Here is a 21,488-nt window from a genome sequence, read left to right as displayed (position 1 = left end):
CTAATTCGCACCATCAATCACGTGAAAGGTTCCAATTAATGGGGTTTCCTATTGTCCTATTCCGGCGTCTCTAAGTGTTATTAATGTAGATATGAATGAGCCGAGCGATGTAAATCGGAGACCGTTTGATACACGTCCGCAGGTGACTGGATTCCAATCTTTATTTGAAGTAGATATAGGGGCTAAATTACTGAAGCGAGACTTGGAGCCATAAATAAGACTCATCGTTTCGGCTTACACGCCCATGCTCGCTTAGTTGTAGCCCCCTGAGATTCAGCTTGACTCCAGCTAGAATATGAAAGTCTTAGGCACGATTTATGGACGAGAAATATGAAGAATATTTAAATAAAGCGTAAAAATTTCAATAACCTCTAGCTAGAGCATTATAGAGCTCTCCTACAATGCCTAACACATATCCGGTTTAATAATATAACGGTATTCCATATTATTGAACATATACAAATATGCCACGAGCAAAAAGCTTATAAAACATGAATAAATGAAAAGAGAAACAAACTTAACCTTAATGCGAAAGGGTAAAAATAAAAAGGAAACATTTGTTTTAATTAGGGGCAGCTTTGACCTGTTTGTATTACACGACACGTCTAACATAATTATGTTCTTTATTGCATTAGGTTAGGATTGATGTAGAGTATTTTGGTGGCCTAAAAGCCACGTATTTATAAATGTATGTTTCCCTATTTAAGGTTTAGATTAGACAAAGCACGTGGGTCGATTTTTAATGATCACGCGAGTCCATTTGTCTTGACATCATCTCAGATCCATTTATTACAAAACAAATGCCAAACTCGATTTAATCTCGGTTCTGAGATTGGTCTGTTATTGAAATTCGACCAATCAAAAGCATCAATCCGGGTTTAAAATTAATCGAGTTTTGAGAATTTGAGATTCAGTTTCTTTAGTAGAAGCGCACCAATTTGAAATACATCAAATGGTACGCTAACAAAATCAATTAAACATTTCGAGGAATCGTAAATTATGACGGCGCAGTTTAATAATCATTAATGAGAAATAATAATCTATTATTATAGTCTATCCAATATAGCTTGATTAGAATGACGGCTGTCAAACGAATGTGACTAGTGCTGAGTATGTTTCGTACGGTTCACATAGATGTATCGATAAGTTTTCGAAAAAATGATATAAAAAAATGCACCCAATTTTTCTTCATATCTTTATTCATAAAAATGACAATTATGATTTAAATTTAAAGACAATAAAATTTAAAATTCATGTCAAGGGTGTACAACCTAAGTCGTAGTCATTATCATCAGTGTTCTTCAGTGGTTTTTTCCTCTCGCTAGAGGGCGGTGGGCATCTTTTCTAGAGCAACGGTGCTATGAATACCCAAAAAATTACCGGTGATTGATTTCCGATGTTTGATTATTTAAGAATGAAATGTTTTTTGGTTTTTAATAGTGAACATTTAGAAAAACATATAACTTGACTTAAATATGTTAAAAAATTAGTTAGAAAAAATTTTTGTTAAATATGTTAAAAAATTAGTTTTAATTTAATATGACATTTGTCGATATGTCCCAACACTAACATTTTTGTAACTCGAGATAACCTTGTAGAGACGTCGTTAATACTCTAGCTTGATTTTTATAATTTCGAATTACTACTTATTGGTGTAATTTAACGCTGCATTTACAAAAATTAACATTTTTATTGGAAGCACTGTCGTCGAAAATATTGTTTGTAGGTCAGACGTGAATTATTTCTTGTCCGCCAATATTTAGCTCTCATTGATCGCTACTACAAAGTTATGTCGTTACTTTTGATGGCAGCTGTCATTCTAATCAAGCTAGGTATATTGGATAGACTATACATCACTAACTGAAACAAAAACAATAGGGCACCTTATCAAAAAGAGCAATCAAAGAGGACATCAATCTTCATTCCCTTAACAAGGATTTTCAGCACGGGAAAGAATGAAAATAAGGGAAAACAAATATTACGACTGAGAGTTTAAATTCGTGAAAAGCTAATAATTTAGTAATTAGACCTCCAGGCATTATAAAAATAAAAGTACATAGATATATTTTGAACGCAGCCAGGTGCAAGTTTTCAAGTAGGTACTAAATCGGCCGTTAATATTTAGTTGGAATGAGGTAGTATCAGCCTCAGAATATTTATTTTTGACTACCACTTCTATATTTCTAATAATTTCCAAGAAATATTTAATTCGCATGAAAGCGCCAAAAAAAGTAGTTTCTAGAATTATAATATGGAAAGCTTTCCTAAAAGGTAAAATTTGAAGAAAATCCTTTTTGCTAGATTCTTAGACAATTGCAAAGATAAGAAATCGGAAAAATCTTTTTGCTTCAGTCCGAATAGAAGGTCGAGGAAACGATGAGGAAAAAAACGTGACGCGCCCCTACTTTGAGACTTTGGAATGGTTTTACCATTACCATTTAGTATGTTTCGCTTCACCCAGTTTGTTGTTTCCAATCTTAAACTTTTTACAACTCATTAAGCACCTAATTTATAACACCATTAAGAGTATTTTAGCAGTAACATGCAAAATTAGCATACTAGCTTCTTGAGGATTGTTGTTATACAATAGTTATTTTCATAATAGATTCCTCACACAAATTGGAAGCCGACCAAAATACCGGCCTACTAAAAAGTCTGTGGGGTGTCTAATTTGTGTTTATTGAAGTCAATACTTACATTATAAATGGCGTATATGAAGGGATTATAGCAGGAGTTGCTCATCGCCAGCCAGTCGAAGCAGAAGAATATTACGTTGATGTACCTGTACCTGTGAAATAAAAGTAAAATTTAAGAAACTCACAACTAACAAGGCACATGCTTCAACTAATATATTATTGAGTACATATTAATATTGGATAACAGCTTTACGTTGAATTAACATTGTACATGTAAATCAAAACAGTTATAACTCAAAAACATCCACTATGTAAACATCCACCTCATTAAGTATAAAGCACACAAATACATTGCCAATAAAACAGTTATTAAAATAACGGTAATTTCAATATTCATGAACGTTTATTAATATATCGATTCTGAGAAAAGATGTCGGGAGTAGTCCCACAGATTGAAAATCGAAACGGTTTTTCCTTGTTATTCACATTTTTACTTTTCGAGATGTGCATGTGGATTGAGTGATCCTTGCTTCAATCTTAACAAAAATCGAGGAAGGTTTAGTTAAAATATGTTAAGGCATTGCACATCTTTTCAAGGAGTGCTGCAGGCCCGCACCATACTAAACTTAACAATTAATTTAACGCAATTAAGCCAAGAGAAGATAATGGGAACAATCAAAAAGTTAATGAATAAACATTAAATGGAAATTCATTAACTTTGATTTTTGTAAAAGAGGCTTTTACCAACGTCCTTTCTCCCATCTGTTTGTTTATCCTCGAAGGTTCTTTGATTTTTGCTTATAAATTAAAATTTAGATTTCTAATTATTGACAAGGAATATTTATATAATAGTATTGTGTGCTTTCCCAGAGCTATCCAAATACATTATGTCGTATTTTATTAAGTTCTCTATTTTCATAAAGTTTACGAGTATACAGACTCCGCTCCTCCCTACAAATACCATGTACAAAATTCTGACCATTACTTTAGTATTAGTACATGGGTTTTATCCTTTTGTAATAAGTTTTCTAATCATGCTATGAATATTGTGAAATACACTGCATTGAGACATAAAGACACCAATTGAGGCACGAAATTAATTGGCTAAAATAATAATTATGCTGTAGCTTTAATGCTTGATAAAAAAGTCGTTATCATTTTTTATCTTCCTCAAATTACAATGACCTGCGACGTGCAAAGAAGAAAATATTAAAACAAAGGCGTACCTCCTTTCAAGGGGTCTTATAAAAAGACTTATTCATAAATCAGACTATTTATAAAAAATAACAATAGCATACATAGTGACAGCAATTAAAAAGCGTTTTAATTCGAGATACGTCATTGTTAAATTAATTTAAAAGTCACGTTGAGTTTAATTTCAGAGTTGCGTCGCTTCGTTCCTCCGTAACAAAAGTTACGCAATCCTTGTCTCTTGCGACATATTCCGCTGCTTAACATTCCGAGTGTTACTCACTTCATTTGCAATGTTCAGCCGGATATTCATTGGGTTATTATGATTTTAGGACCCTATCGCTAAGTGCGTCTTTTAAAAATGCACACTGTCCCGCTACGCGGTGGAAACAGCGAAACTTTGACATAAAAAACATTTATATCTACCAGCCCCCATAGACTAAAAGGCTTCGCCGGCATAGCGCCGAAATGTGTTGGTAGAGTGTGGATAGTTTAATGTCAAACATTACGTCAGCGTTAGCTACAACTCTACTAACGCTACGCTTGCACTCTACTAACACTCTACATGTACTCTACTAACGCTATAACGCGGCTGTTGGTATGCGTTCTATTTGGAGAAACCTTTAATATTTGTGACAAATTCGTACAGTCATTACTTCACTCCGTGAAGCAATCGCAAGATTGAATCTGCCACAATGTTACTTTATCGAGGGGGGCGTAGAAACAAAAAGTTCGCGCGGGAATAATGTGAGCGAGCACACTCTTTAATATGTTTTCCTAACTTATGATTATATCGGCTAACAACAACAAACTCCTTGCTAGGTTCCGTATGCAAGAACGTGCATTAAGTTAGTTTAAAGCTTAACAAATAAATAAAGCAAGCCGTCTTATAAAAGTCATCTTCAACGTTGCTAATTACCCCGCAACGTGCCTGACAAATTAGTTCAACAAATCAGCACACGGCGCTGCTACGAGTATTATTGCGAATGCGGTTGCATTTAAATATTCATTAAGTCCATTATTCTCTTGTATACCAACAGTGATTAAGCCCCGTGTAAAGCTCTAACTAAGCTAGTATTTTATCGTGTTCGTTCGGCAAGGTAATTCCAGTGAACTGATGTATTGGTTTGTGATTTTATCAAAATTAAACTACGAATTATATTGACGTTTAATTATAGTTAGCTAACATTTGCTAATATTTGTGTACAATCAAACTAGATCGTTAATTTTCTTCTTTTACATCTATCGTCTAACGAGTAAGTTCCCCGTGATCATAAAAACTTTGTGTGGCCTTAACCAATGTGTTAAACTTAAATGTCATATGTCCCCTAGATGGGGCATGTGTTAAACTGCAGTAAATAAGACTGGACGTACGACTTTTCCTATGGTGCTTAGGTCGTTGCATGACGATGTCTACTAAATCGATCTCTTACCAAGATTACTTGAGTGGCTATTAATAATTCTCTTAGCGGGACAGCTCAGTCATGTCGTAAAGCTGTTCAGCTGGACGTGATTGGTAGCGTGCCGGATTAAGACTACTTGATACCCTGAACAATCCATATCTGTGTACCTACCCCCAGTAAACAATTGCGTAATTTGCTTATGGGTTAATCCAGCACTGAGAGTAAAAGACAAGAGTAGATATCGCATCATTCGATTTTCATTTGAAATCGTATTGATGTAACTTTAACGACTATCGAAAATCTTATCAAATATTACATCATCTAGCACAGAGCATAATCTTGAAATCAATATAAAAGTATTTTTCCGATTACTAATGAGTTTCCTTGTGCTCTTAAATTTTCAGTAAGTAAGTCAAATAAGAATTTAGTGAAATACTAATTTCGTAGTGCGAAAGTGACTTTTACTGCCTCTGAACTTTATGAATTTTAAAACCCTTCTAAATTATAAATGCGAAACTTTGTGAGAACTCAGAAGAAGGACACATTTTTCATGCATAATACTGAACTAATTTCAATTTTAAAGTAATAATGTAATTAAATTTGCGATATTTTAGGCATAATTTAACGGTAAACAATAATCGTGAAATAGACAAACAATTTTCAAGATTGAGACGGTCCAAGAAGCCTATGAATTCGTGTCAAGGATTAAGGCATTTTTATTTAATTAATAACTATAAAGACTCCAAACTGCCGTTTACTTTTAGTGCTACACAACGCTTCAAAGCATACGTACTTTTTATGGTCCTTGTAATTTACGTGACAAATGACCGGGATAAACAGTCATCTGTGCCCTCACAGATAAGAACGGACAAACAGTGAGGTCGAGGGTAGCTTGTGGCCGAGCATATTACTCTGAATACCCTTAGCTGCATACGGGACTATTCCCACCACTCGTTCCCACCACTGCAACTCCTGTGTAGCCAGGATCTACAGCTTGACCGCCACAAAAACCCAACCAATGAAGGTCAAGTTTGTCCCGGGGGAAAGTTAAACTGTCATTGGACCCGCAACGAAATTAATCAGAAGAACATAGGAGGAGTTCGAAATTAAGGTTCGACTTCCCTCCATTGCAAAGCGGATGACAGGTGACAAACAAAGGTTTAAAACCTTTAAGAAAAAGATTATGCACCACGGACAATAAATTAAATTAAGGGGGCCTATCTTATGAGCAATTAGCAACTACCTGCCAATAATATTTTTCACAAAATCGCTTAAAAGCACGGAAATTTTTCCTTGTCGCGACAAGATCGGTGTAATAAATTGCGGAAACAGATGTATGTTGTATTGAATTAAGCATTATATCACGTTCATGTTTCCAAAGATCACACTCCCACAAGATATGATGGGCAGACTGCTCATGACTGACATCATCAGTGGAACACTCGCAAAAAGGAGACGGAACTAGTTTGAATTCGTGAAGTTTATGTTTAAAGTTGCCATGTCCCGTGAGGAACTGCGACGAGCAATGGTCGATTTCTAACCATCGCCTAGTTAGACGTTCGCGTACATTCGGGAAGAATTTATATAAGTGACGTCCTTTGACTGACGTATCCCATCTTTTTTGCCATTCATTAAGTAAATCTTCTTCAACGACTTCTCGGGAATCAAATAATCGACTTATTTTAGAACGATCGCGGCTATTTAAGAAATCGGAGGTTATATTTTCCCTTGATGCGAAGTACATAGCCCCACGCTTTTGTACCTCTAAGTCGACCGGCAGTACACCAGCCAGGACTGGCAGAGCCTCCGTGCTCACAGTTCTGTAAGCTTTGCAAAGAAAAATCAATGCAAGGCGTTGACTTTGGAGTAGTTTCCGTCGAGCGGCTCCTATAGTAGCTCTGTCAGCCCAAACTGGTGCACCATAGCAAATGGAGCTTAAATAAGTGGCCGAATATATTACTCGGAGGATTTTAAACGTTAGACCCCACGTCGAGGTTGAAATGTGACTTAAGGCATAAAAGTTCTTTTTAGCTTTTTCACCGATCTGTTTAATGTGCTCGACAAAACTAAAGTTTTTCTCTAAAATTAGTCCGAGATAGCAAACAGATTCCCGTTTTTTAACAGTTATTTCATTGAATTTAATGCGAGGCAAAACTTTAAGATTACCCTTTAATAGAAGCTGATAAGTTTTGTGAGGGGCAAACTGCAAACGATTCCTGTCACCCCATTGAGATATTAAATTCAAGCATGTATCCGCTAGATTTTCAAGCTTTGATCTAGTGTCAGCCTCTATTAAAAGGAGACCGTCATCAGCGTACCCGGTTAACGAACAGCCTTCGGGTAATGGTAATGCTAGAAAATCATCGAAACCCAAATTCCAAAGGTAGGGCCCTAGGACCGATCCTTGGGGACAGCCGCGCGTGAGCACCTTTGATTCAGCATGATGGCCGAGTTTTAATTTAGTTGTACCGTTACAAAAGTACGAGTGCAGTAGTGAATATATATTACTATAGCATCCACGAACTTTCAGTTTTAAGAGCAGGATCGGCCACCAAGCATTGTCGAAGGCACCTGAAATATCAAGGAATATTCCTACAACGTACTTTGCCACCGAGGACGTCACTTTTTGTCTAACAGATATTACTGCATCTGCAGTAGACTTCCCGGCGGTGAAGCCAAACTGCTGCTCGTGAAAAATTGGACCACCCGGTAGCAAACGCGGCACTACTAATCGCTCTAACAGTTTACCTAATGAGGGAAGTAATGTAATAGGTCGGTACGATTTAGGATCTTCGGGCGGTTTGTCACCTCCCTTTGGTATAATTTTAATAAATCCGCGACGCCATATACTCGGAAACACGCCCTCCGAGATACAACGAGTGAAAACATTAAGAATATCCGTTCCGGCTGTTTTACACGCTGCTTTAATCATTTTATTTGATATTTTATCTTCGCCCGATGCTTTGTTTAAGGGTAAACTATTTACTATATCGTAAAACTCATCAAGGCTAGGAATAGAAGACACAGGCGACTCAGGCAGCACCGCAATAGCATTTCTGACGTCCCGATGATAATCGTTATCGTCAGACACACTATCGTCGGGTATAAGCGCGTTAAGAAGAGCACCTGTTGTTTCCTCTACACCCACCGTATGAGTGTTGTTAATTTTTATGTTAGAAATATAAGCAATATCTAATTTACGGTTAGCTTTGAATTCATGATATATCGGAGACCACGGACCCTCTTTTTCTAATCTCTCGACTGTTTTCCGCAGTAACACGCCCTTGGCTTTAGTTACAGCAGCTCGATAATGGGACCTGGCAACCCTCAAAGAACATAAAGCATTTTCATATGCATCCCCAGTAACATTTGCCTTTCGAAGTGTGTTAAGCTTACGGCGAGCCCGGCGAAACTTCTTCCTAATTTCTACCAGCGATTCATTCCACCAATCACATCTACGTACACCTCTAGTTGGAGCGCGACCAATCGCAACATCTGCACAATACGTAAAAGTATCGGACATAATTTCTGCACTATCAGTCGCGCTCAGGTCGGCACGAGTAAAATCTTTGGCATGAGACGCAAAAAGAGTACTGAAAAAAGCCCAGTCGGCCCCACGACATTTATATCTATAGTTGTTGTTGCACTCATGAACTGTGTCTTGTCGCGACATTGGTTTAAACTCGTACACTATCAAGCGATGATCACTACAAGACGCGTCGGGGAGGACACGCCACCTATCCAGCTGGACGTCTGCGCTAGAAAGCGTGACGTCAATATGAGACTCGCCCGTTGGGCTACTGTAGGTTGGTGGTGCATTAGGGGTGTTGTGAATAACTAAGTTCATTTCAGCTATGAAGTCTTCCACGGCTGAGCGACGCTCCACATCAGTCGAGCGGAGCTTGCCGTGCCAAAGTGGAGATGACGCGTTCGCGTCAACTCCAATGATAACCCTACGCCCTGTTAGGGACTGTAATACAAAGCGTAGGTGGTGTAGATGAGGCCCAACCGGGTCAGAATATTGAAAGTAACAACTCACGACAAATATGGAGAAGGATGGGGAGGAGACTTCCGCAACAGCGCAATGCGACGAAGAAAGGTTGGCAATAGACGTTATTGTGAGTGTAGACGCGCGTGACACATAGATACCGGCGCGTGCACTGTTATTAATTTGAATAGTTTTGCAGCGCACGCCGACACGCTGATATTGTTCTTGTACTAACACGAGATCTAAGTTGTATTCTACAATAAGTCTGTCCAACTCCAACGTAGCAATTTTATCGTTATGGAGGTTTAATTGGCCTATGGAGACTTTAGCCATAAACAGTATTTAATATTAGTTGTTCTAATTTTGCCTTATAACTCGGACAGTCGGGCGAACCGCTTAAATGGTCGTTTGGTTTTTTAAAACGTTTACATGCCGCGCAAACTGGCTTAAAGTCTTTGGCGGTATTTTTAATACAATCTTTCGTATCGTGGGCCTCGGCGCAATACCCACAACAGCTAGATTTTTCCGTACAAAATTTCGCAACATGACCATATTGCTGACATTTCATGCAACGAACTATTTCTACGTCATCGTTAAAGCGACAGGTAGCCCAATAAATAAAAATTTTTTCCTTTGTATTTATCAAATGTTTACGAATCTCGGGCTCGAGCTCTAAACCGATCCATTTTCTACCGTTGTTTAAAACACGACGACGAACTATTTTTGTTGACTTAATAAAATTGTCTTCAGAAATAGACATTTCATCCTTAATATTTTGCCTATACAAAGCTGACATAAATGCGGCGTCTTCTAATGTTGCGGGTACGTCTTTAACAAGAATTCTAGGTCGACGTCCTTTCGGTTTTTCTAAACGTAAGCCCGCGGATTTAATACCGGCGACGGATTGTAACTTTTTAATTTGGTTTTCGTTCGTTACGCGAAGTACTACACCCGCATTTGCCGTTTTCTTTAAACCTACAATTTGAAACCCGTCGTCCGTAGGATTGATCGCTTTCATCAACGCTTGTTTTGTCGCCGATGATGAGCCGAACTCGGCCGAGCGCTCACTAGTGGGATACGCAACGACACAGGGAAGGGGCGTGCGTGTTTCCATTGCCGCAGCGGCCGGAGCGACTTTAGGCATTTTTAGCTTAAGGCTTTCTGCGTAGGTGGGCTTTGAGACATTGCCAATAACATTATTTTGACTATAATTTTTATTGATTTTGGCCTCTAATAAGTCACGTTGCGCGATGGCCAATTTTGTCTCGGTTGATGATGATTTTAATGCCAGTAAAGATACGATTGCCGTGACTCGCTGTGTCATATCCATAACTGTCGACCGATTTTTAACGTCAATTCGCGAACCGAGTGAATTAATGACGACATTTATTTTTGTAAGATACGACGCGGCTTCATTTACTAAGTCGTACTGTGTTTGATCCGATGCCGTCGAATTATCGTCTAGACCGGGCGAATCCGATAGTTGTTCGCGTTTACAAGACGATGGCGACACATTTGTTGGAGATAATGCTTCGCTACGTGTCCTTTTTCCTACACTAGGCGGAGAACGTTGCGTTAAATTGCTACGGAGAAACACTTCGTTAGCGACGTCGACGGGTTGATCGTTGAACAGAGGCATGACGGACGAGTTTATAGTCGGGCGCAATGGAAACGCGCACCGCTGACGCAGCGCGCTTACGGTCGACCCGCCACCTCGGTTGGCGCGGGCCGATTTTATCAAACACCCGCAACGAGAGAAAATAAAAAAGATGTTTACTCACCGAATATTTAACCAGAAAACACAAACGAGGCGATAAATAGACAGAATAACTTACAGTTTCCGTAGTTCGTGTCACATACAAACCGATTATTACACTCACAAACACTTATAAGCGATTTATCTATTTTTATAAGCAAAAACTCCCGAGAGCTCCGTACGCTAGCACTACACCGTGCGGGGCGGGGGGGGAAGTACCCTTAGCTGCATGTGAGCTTAGGGGAAAATCCCTGAACAGGCACTGGAATTACCTGGATATAATATCTATGTTACTGTAAATGCCCATACTAAGTATGCTGCCGTCCAATCACTATAATGCCGTTAACCCACAATTGGTCAATTTTGACTTTTGAATACCATCCGAATCAAAAAAAAATGCTTAATCTAGCACTATTATCGAAATTTTTATATCTTGTTTAGTTCCTGAGATAAAAAAAATAAGAAAGCCGCTAACTGCTTCGCCTCTGCAAGATTACATAACTAAAATGCAGTTACATTACATTTCTTAGCTTAAACGCGGTTAAGCGTCTTTAATTGTTATTAGAATTAAAAATTTAAGAAAAATTACAAAGCTTTATTGCCGTTATTTACAATTTCTAGTCAATACAGCCGTTAAGGTACTTTAACGACAATATTGCTAAGCTGCTCTTTGCAAAGCTTTAATAGACTCCTCAAGACTAAAACGCCGTTAAGTAAAATTATTAGACTTAAACGCAACAAAGGTCCAATAACGGCATTATAGCTTTGTATTACATGAATTTATTTATTAAAATTGCACTAGTAAATTCATCATTAAGGCTAACCAAATGTAACAATCTATGTGTTTTTTACATTTTTACAAGACTTAAATGCCGTTAACCTACATTCCTAAACTATAATGCGGCTATGTTAAAAAAGTTGAATGAAGTGTTCTAAGCGTCGTTGCGTGCGTCGATCACTCAGCTCAGTCAGAGTTACTGATGTGCCGCTGATAACGCTCCCGGAAATATTCCTAGTGTTCTCAACAAAATAAATTTAGTTTTAATTTTATGTTTGTTGTTTATTAATATGTGATGTGCAATGTTTCTGTTTTATTATCTAAGACTAGTCGTTATAAAAAGGTTATGAAACGTGTTAGTGAGATATTGCTGTCTTGTCACTATTTTCGTGGCTAATGCGCACTGCAACTTTAGGACACGGCAGCGCGGTAATTGAGCATCAGTGTGCCTCTGAGTTTTAAATGATAAGAACACGTTGCGTTTTGTTTTCTAATTTTAAAAATTAGTAAAAGAAGCCTGGTGTTCGATCATTTTACTTGTTAATTTTGTTTTACATCTTCTATGTTAGACGAAGACATAACGTTCGTTTGTTTCAGGCAAATGTCGTTCAACGGCTGGACAAAGGTCTCCTCAAGGATTTCCACAACGATCGGTCCTGCGCCGCCCGCATCCAGGCACCTCTTCTGACCTTTACCAGATCGTCGATCCATCTAGTAAGGGGCCTGCCTGCCCACACTACGTCTTCAGGCTCGTGGTCGCCACTCGAGAATTTTTCTACCCCATCGGCCATATTCAGCTCTGCCACTTGATTTTAGCAATTCTGCGGGTTATGTCGGTCACTTTGGTTTTTCTACGGATCTCCTCATTTCTGATTCGAGCACGCTCCATCGCCCTTTGGGTGACCTTGAGCCTTTTTATGAGGCCCATAGTAAGCGACCACATCTCAAATCCGTATACTATCACTGGCAACACACACTGGTCACAGACTTTTGTCTTAAGACACTGCGGTATTTCGGACGTGAAAATATCGCGAAGCTTCCCGAACGCTGCCCAGCCGAGCTGGATTCGACGATCGACGTCTCTCTCAAAGTTGGACCTACCTAACTGGATGGTTTGTCTCAGGGATACATAATTGTCAACAACTTCGAGTGTAGTCTCCAACTTTCAGAGGAGTGGGTACAACACGGACATTTGACATGATTTTTGTCTTGTCCATGTTCATTTTGAGACCCACTTGTTGCGAGGCTCTACTGAGGCCATCGAGCATTGTGCCTAGATCTGCCACAACTACGATATCGTCTGCAAATCGAAGGTGGGTGATGAACTCGCCGTTGATATTTATGCTGAATCCTCTCCAGCCCAGAAGCTTGAAAACATCTTCCAGGGCGGTGGTAAACAGTTTCGGAGATATTACGTCTCCCTGTCTCACCCCTCGCTGCAACTAGATAGGTTTCGAGACCTAATCCTGGAGACGGACTGACATTATGACGTTTTTATACAAACCTTTTTTGAAGAGGAGTACCACCATACTTCTTTGCAATGCCGTAGGCGTTTTTCCCTTGAGGATGACGGAATCAAACAGCTTCTGAAAAGCCTTGTACCGGCGTTCCGCCTGCTTTCAGAAGCTCAGCTGTGATTACATCATCACCAGGTGCCTTGTTGATTTTTAGCTATTTGAGAACCATTCTAATCTCGTACAGACTAATATACGGGATATATTCGGCAAGTGTCGGGTCAATATAGCTAGCACGTATTTTCTATAAAAATGTGTCAAATGATCCGTCACATAGGCTATCCACAACTTATTCAGAAGTCGTGAAACAGGCCCTTACTAAGCGATCGTGAAATATGCCCTTAATGTCAAAAAACGAACAAATGGACAGTAACATTATGTATTTACGTGTAAAAAGACATTTCTGTCATTAAAACAACATTTCACGAAGAAAAAATTAAATTTAGTAAAGGTGTAGTTATATTGAGAATATTACCGTGAACCACTTATATGTCGACTTAATTTGATACTATTTTATTGTAGTTTATTACCATTTGATAAACACGATTCTCACCATTCTCACTAACTAGGTGATTATTATAAGCAGCGTGAAGTTAATTTATTAGGTAAGGCTTGCCGCGTTGTACATTATTATTGAATTAAATAAATAGATCTCAATTTTTATTAACTACAAAATATTGTAGTTGTAACCTGTTTCAGTAAACAGGCAAAATAATATAAATATATTGCGGCATTGGTAATAAAGTGTCGTCACTTATTATTTTTATTATTGTGAAACTGCTAAGTTTGAGAACTTTCAATAATTGGTTGTAATTGATCTCAAATAATGAAAATGTAAAGATTTTATTTTGTGTTGTCTTTTATGAGTATCTACTTTTTTAAAGTGGTAAATTTAAAAAAATATCATAATAAAACGTATGATTGATATCAACGAATGCTAAAAATAGTAAAGACTTGATTTTTTTTAAATCAATATAAATTTTCAACACTAAAACAGGTTTTGTTATTTTTGACATAAATGCAATTTTCTTTATTTCCTGAACTATTAAGTAGCTAGTTATGCATCCGTCAGCTCCCTCTGCTCTAGACTAAACAAGATAAGTCATCACTTTCCACTCTACAGTGTAAGCATTCGTAGAATTGTTATTCACATAAGAGATGTGTCAGCAGAACTAAATTGTAAACACCGTACTGGACGACTGCGATCGGCCACAATATTAAATCATTATTAAATCGCCTCCAACTCGGCGAGGACGTGATCACTTAGTTTAATTAAATATAATCCTTTTTAAAAAGCTTCCACCCCGCTCCCGAAATCTGACTGGCGCAGCCGTTCGGATTTATTACTGCAAGTTTTCCTAAACGTTTACGCGATTGGTGTCAAAATCCGCCGTTTAAATTCGTGATACTACGGGAAACTAATAAATCCGCCGAACCAAATAAATTTGTCATCGAAGTACGGGTGGAACGAGTATGCAGAGAACGGTCGGTTGGTGAGTAGAACTTTTCGCCAATCCTTCCACTCCTTATCCTCTGTGTATTTTTCATGCTTTTTAAATCGTAGGGAAATATTGCTACTCCGGGATAGAACTTCTCCCAGGGTATCGCATTTTGTGTTTTCGTCATAAAACTTTATCGTTAACACTTTTCGTTTAGATTTAAGTGAATTAAATATTGAAACAAAGTAAAGAAAATAAATTGAAATAAAGTAAATAAATTGAAATAAAGTAAATAAAGTGAAATAAAGTAAATAAATTGAATATTGAATTAAATTAAATAAGTTTATTGTGTAAAGTAAAAATTATTAAAGTTGTTAAGTTAATTGTCTCTCGAAATTGAACAATTAAATTAAGAACCACTCTTATTTTTACTGTGTATTTTTATTGTTTATTTTATTGTGTGTTTTACACGGTAATCACTACGTGTATTTTAATTGTGAATATTGTGTAAAGTACTGTTACAAATTCTGACTGGCGCATATCAATTAATAAATTTAAATTCAGTAAAAATGGCTTCACCACAAATCGAATCCGTACAAATCACGCCAATACCCAACGAGATGCTCAGATTAATTCCATTTTTTAATGGTGACAAAAAACATCTAAATTTGTTCCTTAAAAAATGTGAGTATGTTATATCGAGATATAGAGGTGGGGTTGAGCAAGATTTATACGTGTACCACGCTATCACTAGCCGCCTTACAGAAAATGCAGCAGCACTGTTATCAGAACAAGAAAATTTAACAAACTGGTCGGAACTTAAGGAAATTCTGACACAACATTTTGGAGACCCGCGTAGTGAGGCATGCATTAATATCGAATTAGAATCACTAAAAATCAGATCGAATGAATCGTACACAGACTTTTGCAACCGCGTGCAATCAACCAGGTCAATGCTTATATCCAAAGTAAACACCATAGCAGACGAGTCAATCCGTCACGCCAAAATCACCATATACAACAACACCGCGTTAAACGTGTTTCTCTATAATTTACCAGAAAACCTTGTGCGCATTGTGAGACTAAAGGCACCGTCCACTTTGGAAGCCGCCCTCTCGATTGTGCTCGAGGAAGTAAACTTTATGGACCAATATAACATGCGAAGCAAAATGCATTCGCAACCCAAACCTAACAATTCGTTTACGCCAACTCAACAGAAATTTTCAGGCAATCAGCCTCATTTTGTCAGCTCTAATGCTTTCAAACCGATAATTCCTCCACAATTTAAATTTGGCCTTCCGCCTAATCAAGGCTACAAACCCTTCCAGCAATATGGAAATAAACCTTTACAACAATTCGGCTATTTCAAGCCTCCGCATCAACCAGGTTTCAGGCCGCCGCAGCAGTTCGGCTACAGGCCTCCACAGCAGTTCGGATACAGACCGCCCCAGCAATTTGGCTATAGACATCCTCCTCAGCAATTCGGTTACAAGCCGCCTCAATTCGGCTATAAGCCACAGTTCGGTGCTCAGCAAGCCCAACAAGTCCAGCCGCCACGTATGCAGCTGACCGACGTGTCTATGCGTACGGCTACAAAACCAAACAACGTAAATGAAACAAACTTAAATGATCTGAACTACGACGAAGCAGAACAGTCCTATTACGATCAATATTATTGTGAATACCCTATAGAAGAATATAATAACATGTACAGCGAACAGTATTACCCTGATTTCGAGGAAACTCCCGAGGAAACCCAGGAAACTGAATTCCAACAGGATTTTCACGAAACAGCCTCCATCAAAGAACCGAACAGATAAACATTAATTGCGATCCGGAATTAACATTACCATATATTTATCTACCGGAACTGGATGCTCGCATGATGATCGACACTGGCAGCATGCGTTCGTTCTTCAGTCCGCGTATTGGCTATCAGTATTTCAGTAAATTCATAAAAAACGAACCATTCCAAGTTGTGAGTACACACGCGTCAAGTACGCACAACAAAACCATAGAAATCCCTCTTTTGCCAACTTTTAAATACAGAAAATACCACAAATTTTATTTATATGACGTACACAAATGGTACGATGGTGTAATTGGACAAGATTTATTGGAACAATTGGAAGCATTAATCGACATTAAAAATAGAGTCCTCAAAACTAAAACTGCATGCATTCCAATCATTTTAAATTACAAAAAATTCACAGACAACGTTAGAATGCCTAGTGCAACCGCTAATTACCGTAATGAATCAATCAATAAACAAAACGCAAACGCAGACGCGTTATCCCGCATAAAAGTAAATGCTCTCGATTCAGATAATCAGTCCATGAAAGTAAATGTTAGCAAAAAGGAAAAACGTATTCAAAAACATGTTGATAAAGTAGTAAAGAAAATAGAAAAATTATCATCAGGAAGTACAATAGTAATTTCCGACTCTACATCCTCAGAAGGAAGTAGACAATTAGGTTCAGAATATCCGATTCCGTCGTCAAATAATTCAGACTGTGTCGATGAACAATCAAATAACTCACAAACTATTCATTCCGCAAAGGATACCGAATCACAAGGCATCCCAATCTTAAACGAAGCAATCGATAACAAACCAAATCAAATATTAGTCTTTGAACGATTCGATAATGAACTTTCAGTCAAAAACCTTTCGCGCGATAAACAAAAGGTTCTTGAAGTACATTTACCTGATAATAATGCAGAATTAGTAAAACAGTTTTTAAAAGAATATATCAAACCTAAAACAAAGTATTTCATTTATTTTGAATCAGATCAACTTAGACGAATTTTCACAGACGTAATTATTAAACTTTTTAAGAAAGATGTAGTTCAGTTCTACGAGTGTACAGAACGGGTAAATTACATAGAAGACGAGGGTGAACAAAAGGCAATAGTTATCCAATACCATGAAGGAAAAACATGCCACCGTGGTATTAAGGAAACATTGATTAGAATTCGTAGAAATCATTTTTGGCCTAACATGCAACAAACAGTTTCCGCAATCATTAACGCTTGCGAAGCCTGCCGTAAAATGAAATACGATAGGAAACCCATAAAACCATTTTTACAATTAACTAAAACTCAAGATTCCCCATTTCAGGAAATTTTCATTGATCTCTTCAGTATTGAAGGAATCACATATTTAACCCTAATTGACGCCTTCAGCAAATTAGGACAAGCAATAGAGATACCTAGCAAATCAACATCAGACGTTACTAGAGCACTTATGAAATATTTCTCATTCTACGGAATTCCAAAACGTATAAGCTCAGATCCAGGAACCGAATTTAATAACGAACTCATGAAAGAATTTCTAAATTTGCATAAAGTTGAACTTCACATCGGAACCCCAAATAACCCGAATTCTATGGGACTTATCGAACGCTTTCACTCGACAATTATAGAGATCTATAGATTGGCTAAATACGAAAGACGATGTACAGATACCGCATCAGTTATGACATATTCAGTAATGGCATATAACCACACCATCCAATCTGTAACTGAGTTAACACCATTTGAGGTAGTTTTTGGTCATACAGATTCAGACAGTCCATTTAGAATCAATTTCGAAAAGCAATATTATCAGCAATTAGTTCAAGATCATGCGAAACGTACAAAGCACTTATATAAATACATAGCTCAGAAAACGACAGCCAAAAAGGAAACCATTAGGGAAAAGAAAGGTGGTGAAACAGACATAGAGTTTTCCGAAGGAAACATAATATTTGCAAAAGACGTAAATAAGCGTAAAAGCAAAGACAAACCACGTTATGTAAAAGCAAAGGTTGTAGGCAAAGCCAAGCGAAACATCTTACCAATTAAAGTAGGTGATAGGACTACCAAAGTGCCTATTAAAAACATTAAACGCCCTCCGCAGGTGGTGCCTTCTGCTAATGATAGGGACGCAGGCGCTGGCCCTTCAACTAAAGATAATATCTAAGAAAATTACCCTGGTCTCAAAAATGTTCGACAGTTTCATAAATATTTCAGAGCAAATAAATAACAACTCTATTATTATTGATGAACGCTTGAAACGAGTTGAAAGCCTATTGCAAAACATAACGTCCACACAAAACGATTGGACTTTTTCTACATACATACTAGGAGTGTATAACATATTCATAAGTAGTTTCCGTACAATATTTATAAGATTAAGTGAAATAGAAACAGCATTAGCATTAAGTAGAGTATCCATTTTACACCAAGCAATTGTAAACTCTACAGAATTATTGTATCATTTAAAGTTAATTTCAAACTCTGCCAATTTAGTTTACCAGCCTACGGAAAGTAATTTGTTAAATTTAGAAGAAACTATTTGTGTAAAATCTTATATGAAACAGGATCAGATAACATTTATTTTAGAAATACCATTGATAGATAATTATACTTACAATTATTATAAGATATACTCACTTCCTATATTCCAAGAATCCCAAAACGTTACGCTTTCCATTTTCCCCAAATTTCCTTACCTTTTGGCGAAGGGTTTGAAATACTTACCGATCGTAACACCGTGTCGCCCGCTTGCCGCCGGCGATCGCTTCCTGTGCTCTACGGACAACCAGGCTCTACATAACGAGCCTACCTGCGTGGAACAGCTGATGAGGTTCAGTAAGGACCTTACCTCCTGCAAGCAGCACCAGATCCAGCTGGAAGAAGTAAAACTCCAGCAGCTCAACGCGAACAACTGGATTCTGTACAGCAGACTGAAAGCCACGCTGACCAAACACTGCGACAGCGAAGTCAGTAAGCAGTCAGTCTTCGGCACGTACATCATCACCATCGATGAGCCCTGTGACCTGGAAATCCATGGCCTGCAGATCCACCATCGACTCTACATTTCATCAGACATCGTAGAACACGTACCGGTGATTCACCTACCCGAGCTACCTGTAAACGCAACGCTATCCGGTGCACGCGCACTCAATATGCATGGAATCAATTTGGATGAAATCAAATACATGTCGTACGCCCTGAAACACAGTGCAGCAATCAGTGCTAGTGAAAATGAAACAGACACTTCTTATTTTACATACTTTACATTTGTATTAGTTTTGATTCTTTTTATGTTAATTGTGTTAATTGCCTTCCGCAAACATGTAGAAATTTTATGTAAACGAAATTATCGGAATACTCATAAAAATGAAACTTCCGATAATTTCTCACTTAGGGAGGGAGGAGTTATGCATCCGTCAGCTCCCTCTGCTCTAGACTAAACAAGATAAGTCATCACTTTCCACTCTACAGTGTAAGCATTCGTAGAATTGTTATTCACATAAGAGATGTGTCAGCAGAACTAAATTGTAAACACCGTACTGGACGACTGCGATCGGCCACAATATTAAATCATTATTAAATCGCCTCCAACTCGGCGAGGACGTGATCACTTAGTTTAATTAAATATAATCCTTTTTAAAAAGCTTCCACCCCGCTCCCGAAATCTGACTAGCTAGTACTTAGCTTAAATGCCGTTATGGTAAAAAGTTTTGTTTTTAACTGCATTTTAGTCTTGTAATCAAAACGAATCATACAGGCATACCAATAGTTTCGTAATTTATGTGTTAATACTAGACTTAAATGACGTTAGCGAACATTAGCTGCATTTAAGGTAAGTATTTTCACGTTAAAAAATAATAGTTTTACCGAGCTAAAACGTCGTTAAACTATTTAACGGCATTAAAGTTTAGTAGAATTATTAGTTAGAAACTCATTTTACAAATGTATCAAAGTTATTCAAGATCCAAAACTTAAACGCCGTTAAGGTAGCCATACCGGCGTTTTAGTTGTGTATATTTTGAGATATTATTTCAATAATACTGAGTTAAAATGTATAAATTAAAATATTTCAAAATCTATAATATGTAGCGTCGTGAGAGTTTGTGTCAATTGTAGCTCTTAAAAATACCTTTAAAATGATATATTTAAATTACAAATTACTCTTTTACTTTTGAAACAGCGATTTTTTTTTAATTCGTGATCTTTAAACTCGTTTTTCTCCGAAAGTGGTTTTTGCACTTAACGGCGTTATAGTGATCGGACGGCAGTATGGTAAATCTGAAAAAATCCAGTAAAATATTTATCAGCTTTAATGGTCCAAATTTCTGAGTCCCTTGTTAATTTCGTACTTTTACTATCATACACTCGATAAATCTTAGATTTTACGTCAGGGTCATGCTAAAAAATTACCTGTGGACTGCCTCCACTTGCCGAACCAACACACCAAACGTCGTTATGAAATAATGGCAAGCAAGAGGGACAAGTTAAAGCCTACTACTACTACTACCACTACCAAACACCAACATTTACCAAGTCATGTTTATAAAACTTTAGATTTACTAATAAAACCTAATATTTAACGATTTACGCGCTTTTACAGTAACATCTACACAGACTAGAATTAACCGGATCACGCCGAGCCTAGCTTAGTTCGCGGTAACGCAATAGGTGTAATGAAAACTAGACAGGTACAGTTACTTACTCATTTATGGAGGGGAAAAAGGATTGTAACAGCATGTAGCTTTGGAGCGGCAGCCAGCAGAGCGCAAACAGTGCCACCACCAGCACCAACATTTTGATCACCTGTGTACAATATTACAATAGTATTACATAAAATTAAACGAAACATAATTTGGTAGGTATTACCATACTTATCTTATTATGCTAAAGGCTGAGACGAAAATCAAAGCCTAAGATACGGGCTAGAAAACAAACGCCTCGTGGCAATCTATCATCATAAATTAACATAATATACAGATTTGCGTA

At 37.7% G+C, this 21,488-nt stretch overlaps 1 protein-coding gene across 1 annotated transcript in view; it reads right to left on the bottom strand.

Moving 5' to 3' along the window:
- LOC135088664 (RYamide receptor-like) overlaps nt 1-21,488 on the bottom strand; it is an 87,767-nt gene that overhangs the window by 1,740 nt on the left and 64,539 nt on the right. Inside the window, exons 8-9 of the mRNA XM_063983596.1 lie at nt 21,205-21,305; nt 2,698-2,788 (exon numbers count right to left, since the gene is read on the bottom strand). Of these exons, the coding sequence (XP_063839666.1) occupies nt 2,698-2,788; nt 21,205-21,305 (192 nt within the window). The remainder of the gene's footprint in view (nt 1-2,697; nt 2,789-21,204; nt 21,306-21,488) is intronic.

This window comes from Ostrinia nubilalis, chromosome 4 (genome assembly GCF_963855985.1).
Source record: "Ostrinia nubilalis chromosome 4, ilOstNubi1.1, whole genome shotgun sequence".
NCBI lineage: Eukaryota > Metazoa > Arthropoda > Insecta > Lepidoptera > Crambidae > Ostrinia > Ostrinia nubilalis.
This window is presented reverse-complemented; position numbering and strand designations above follow the sequence as displayed.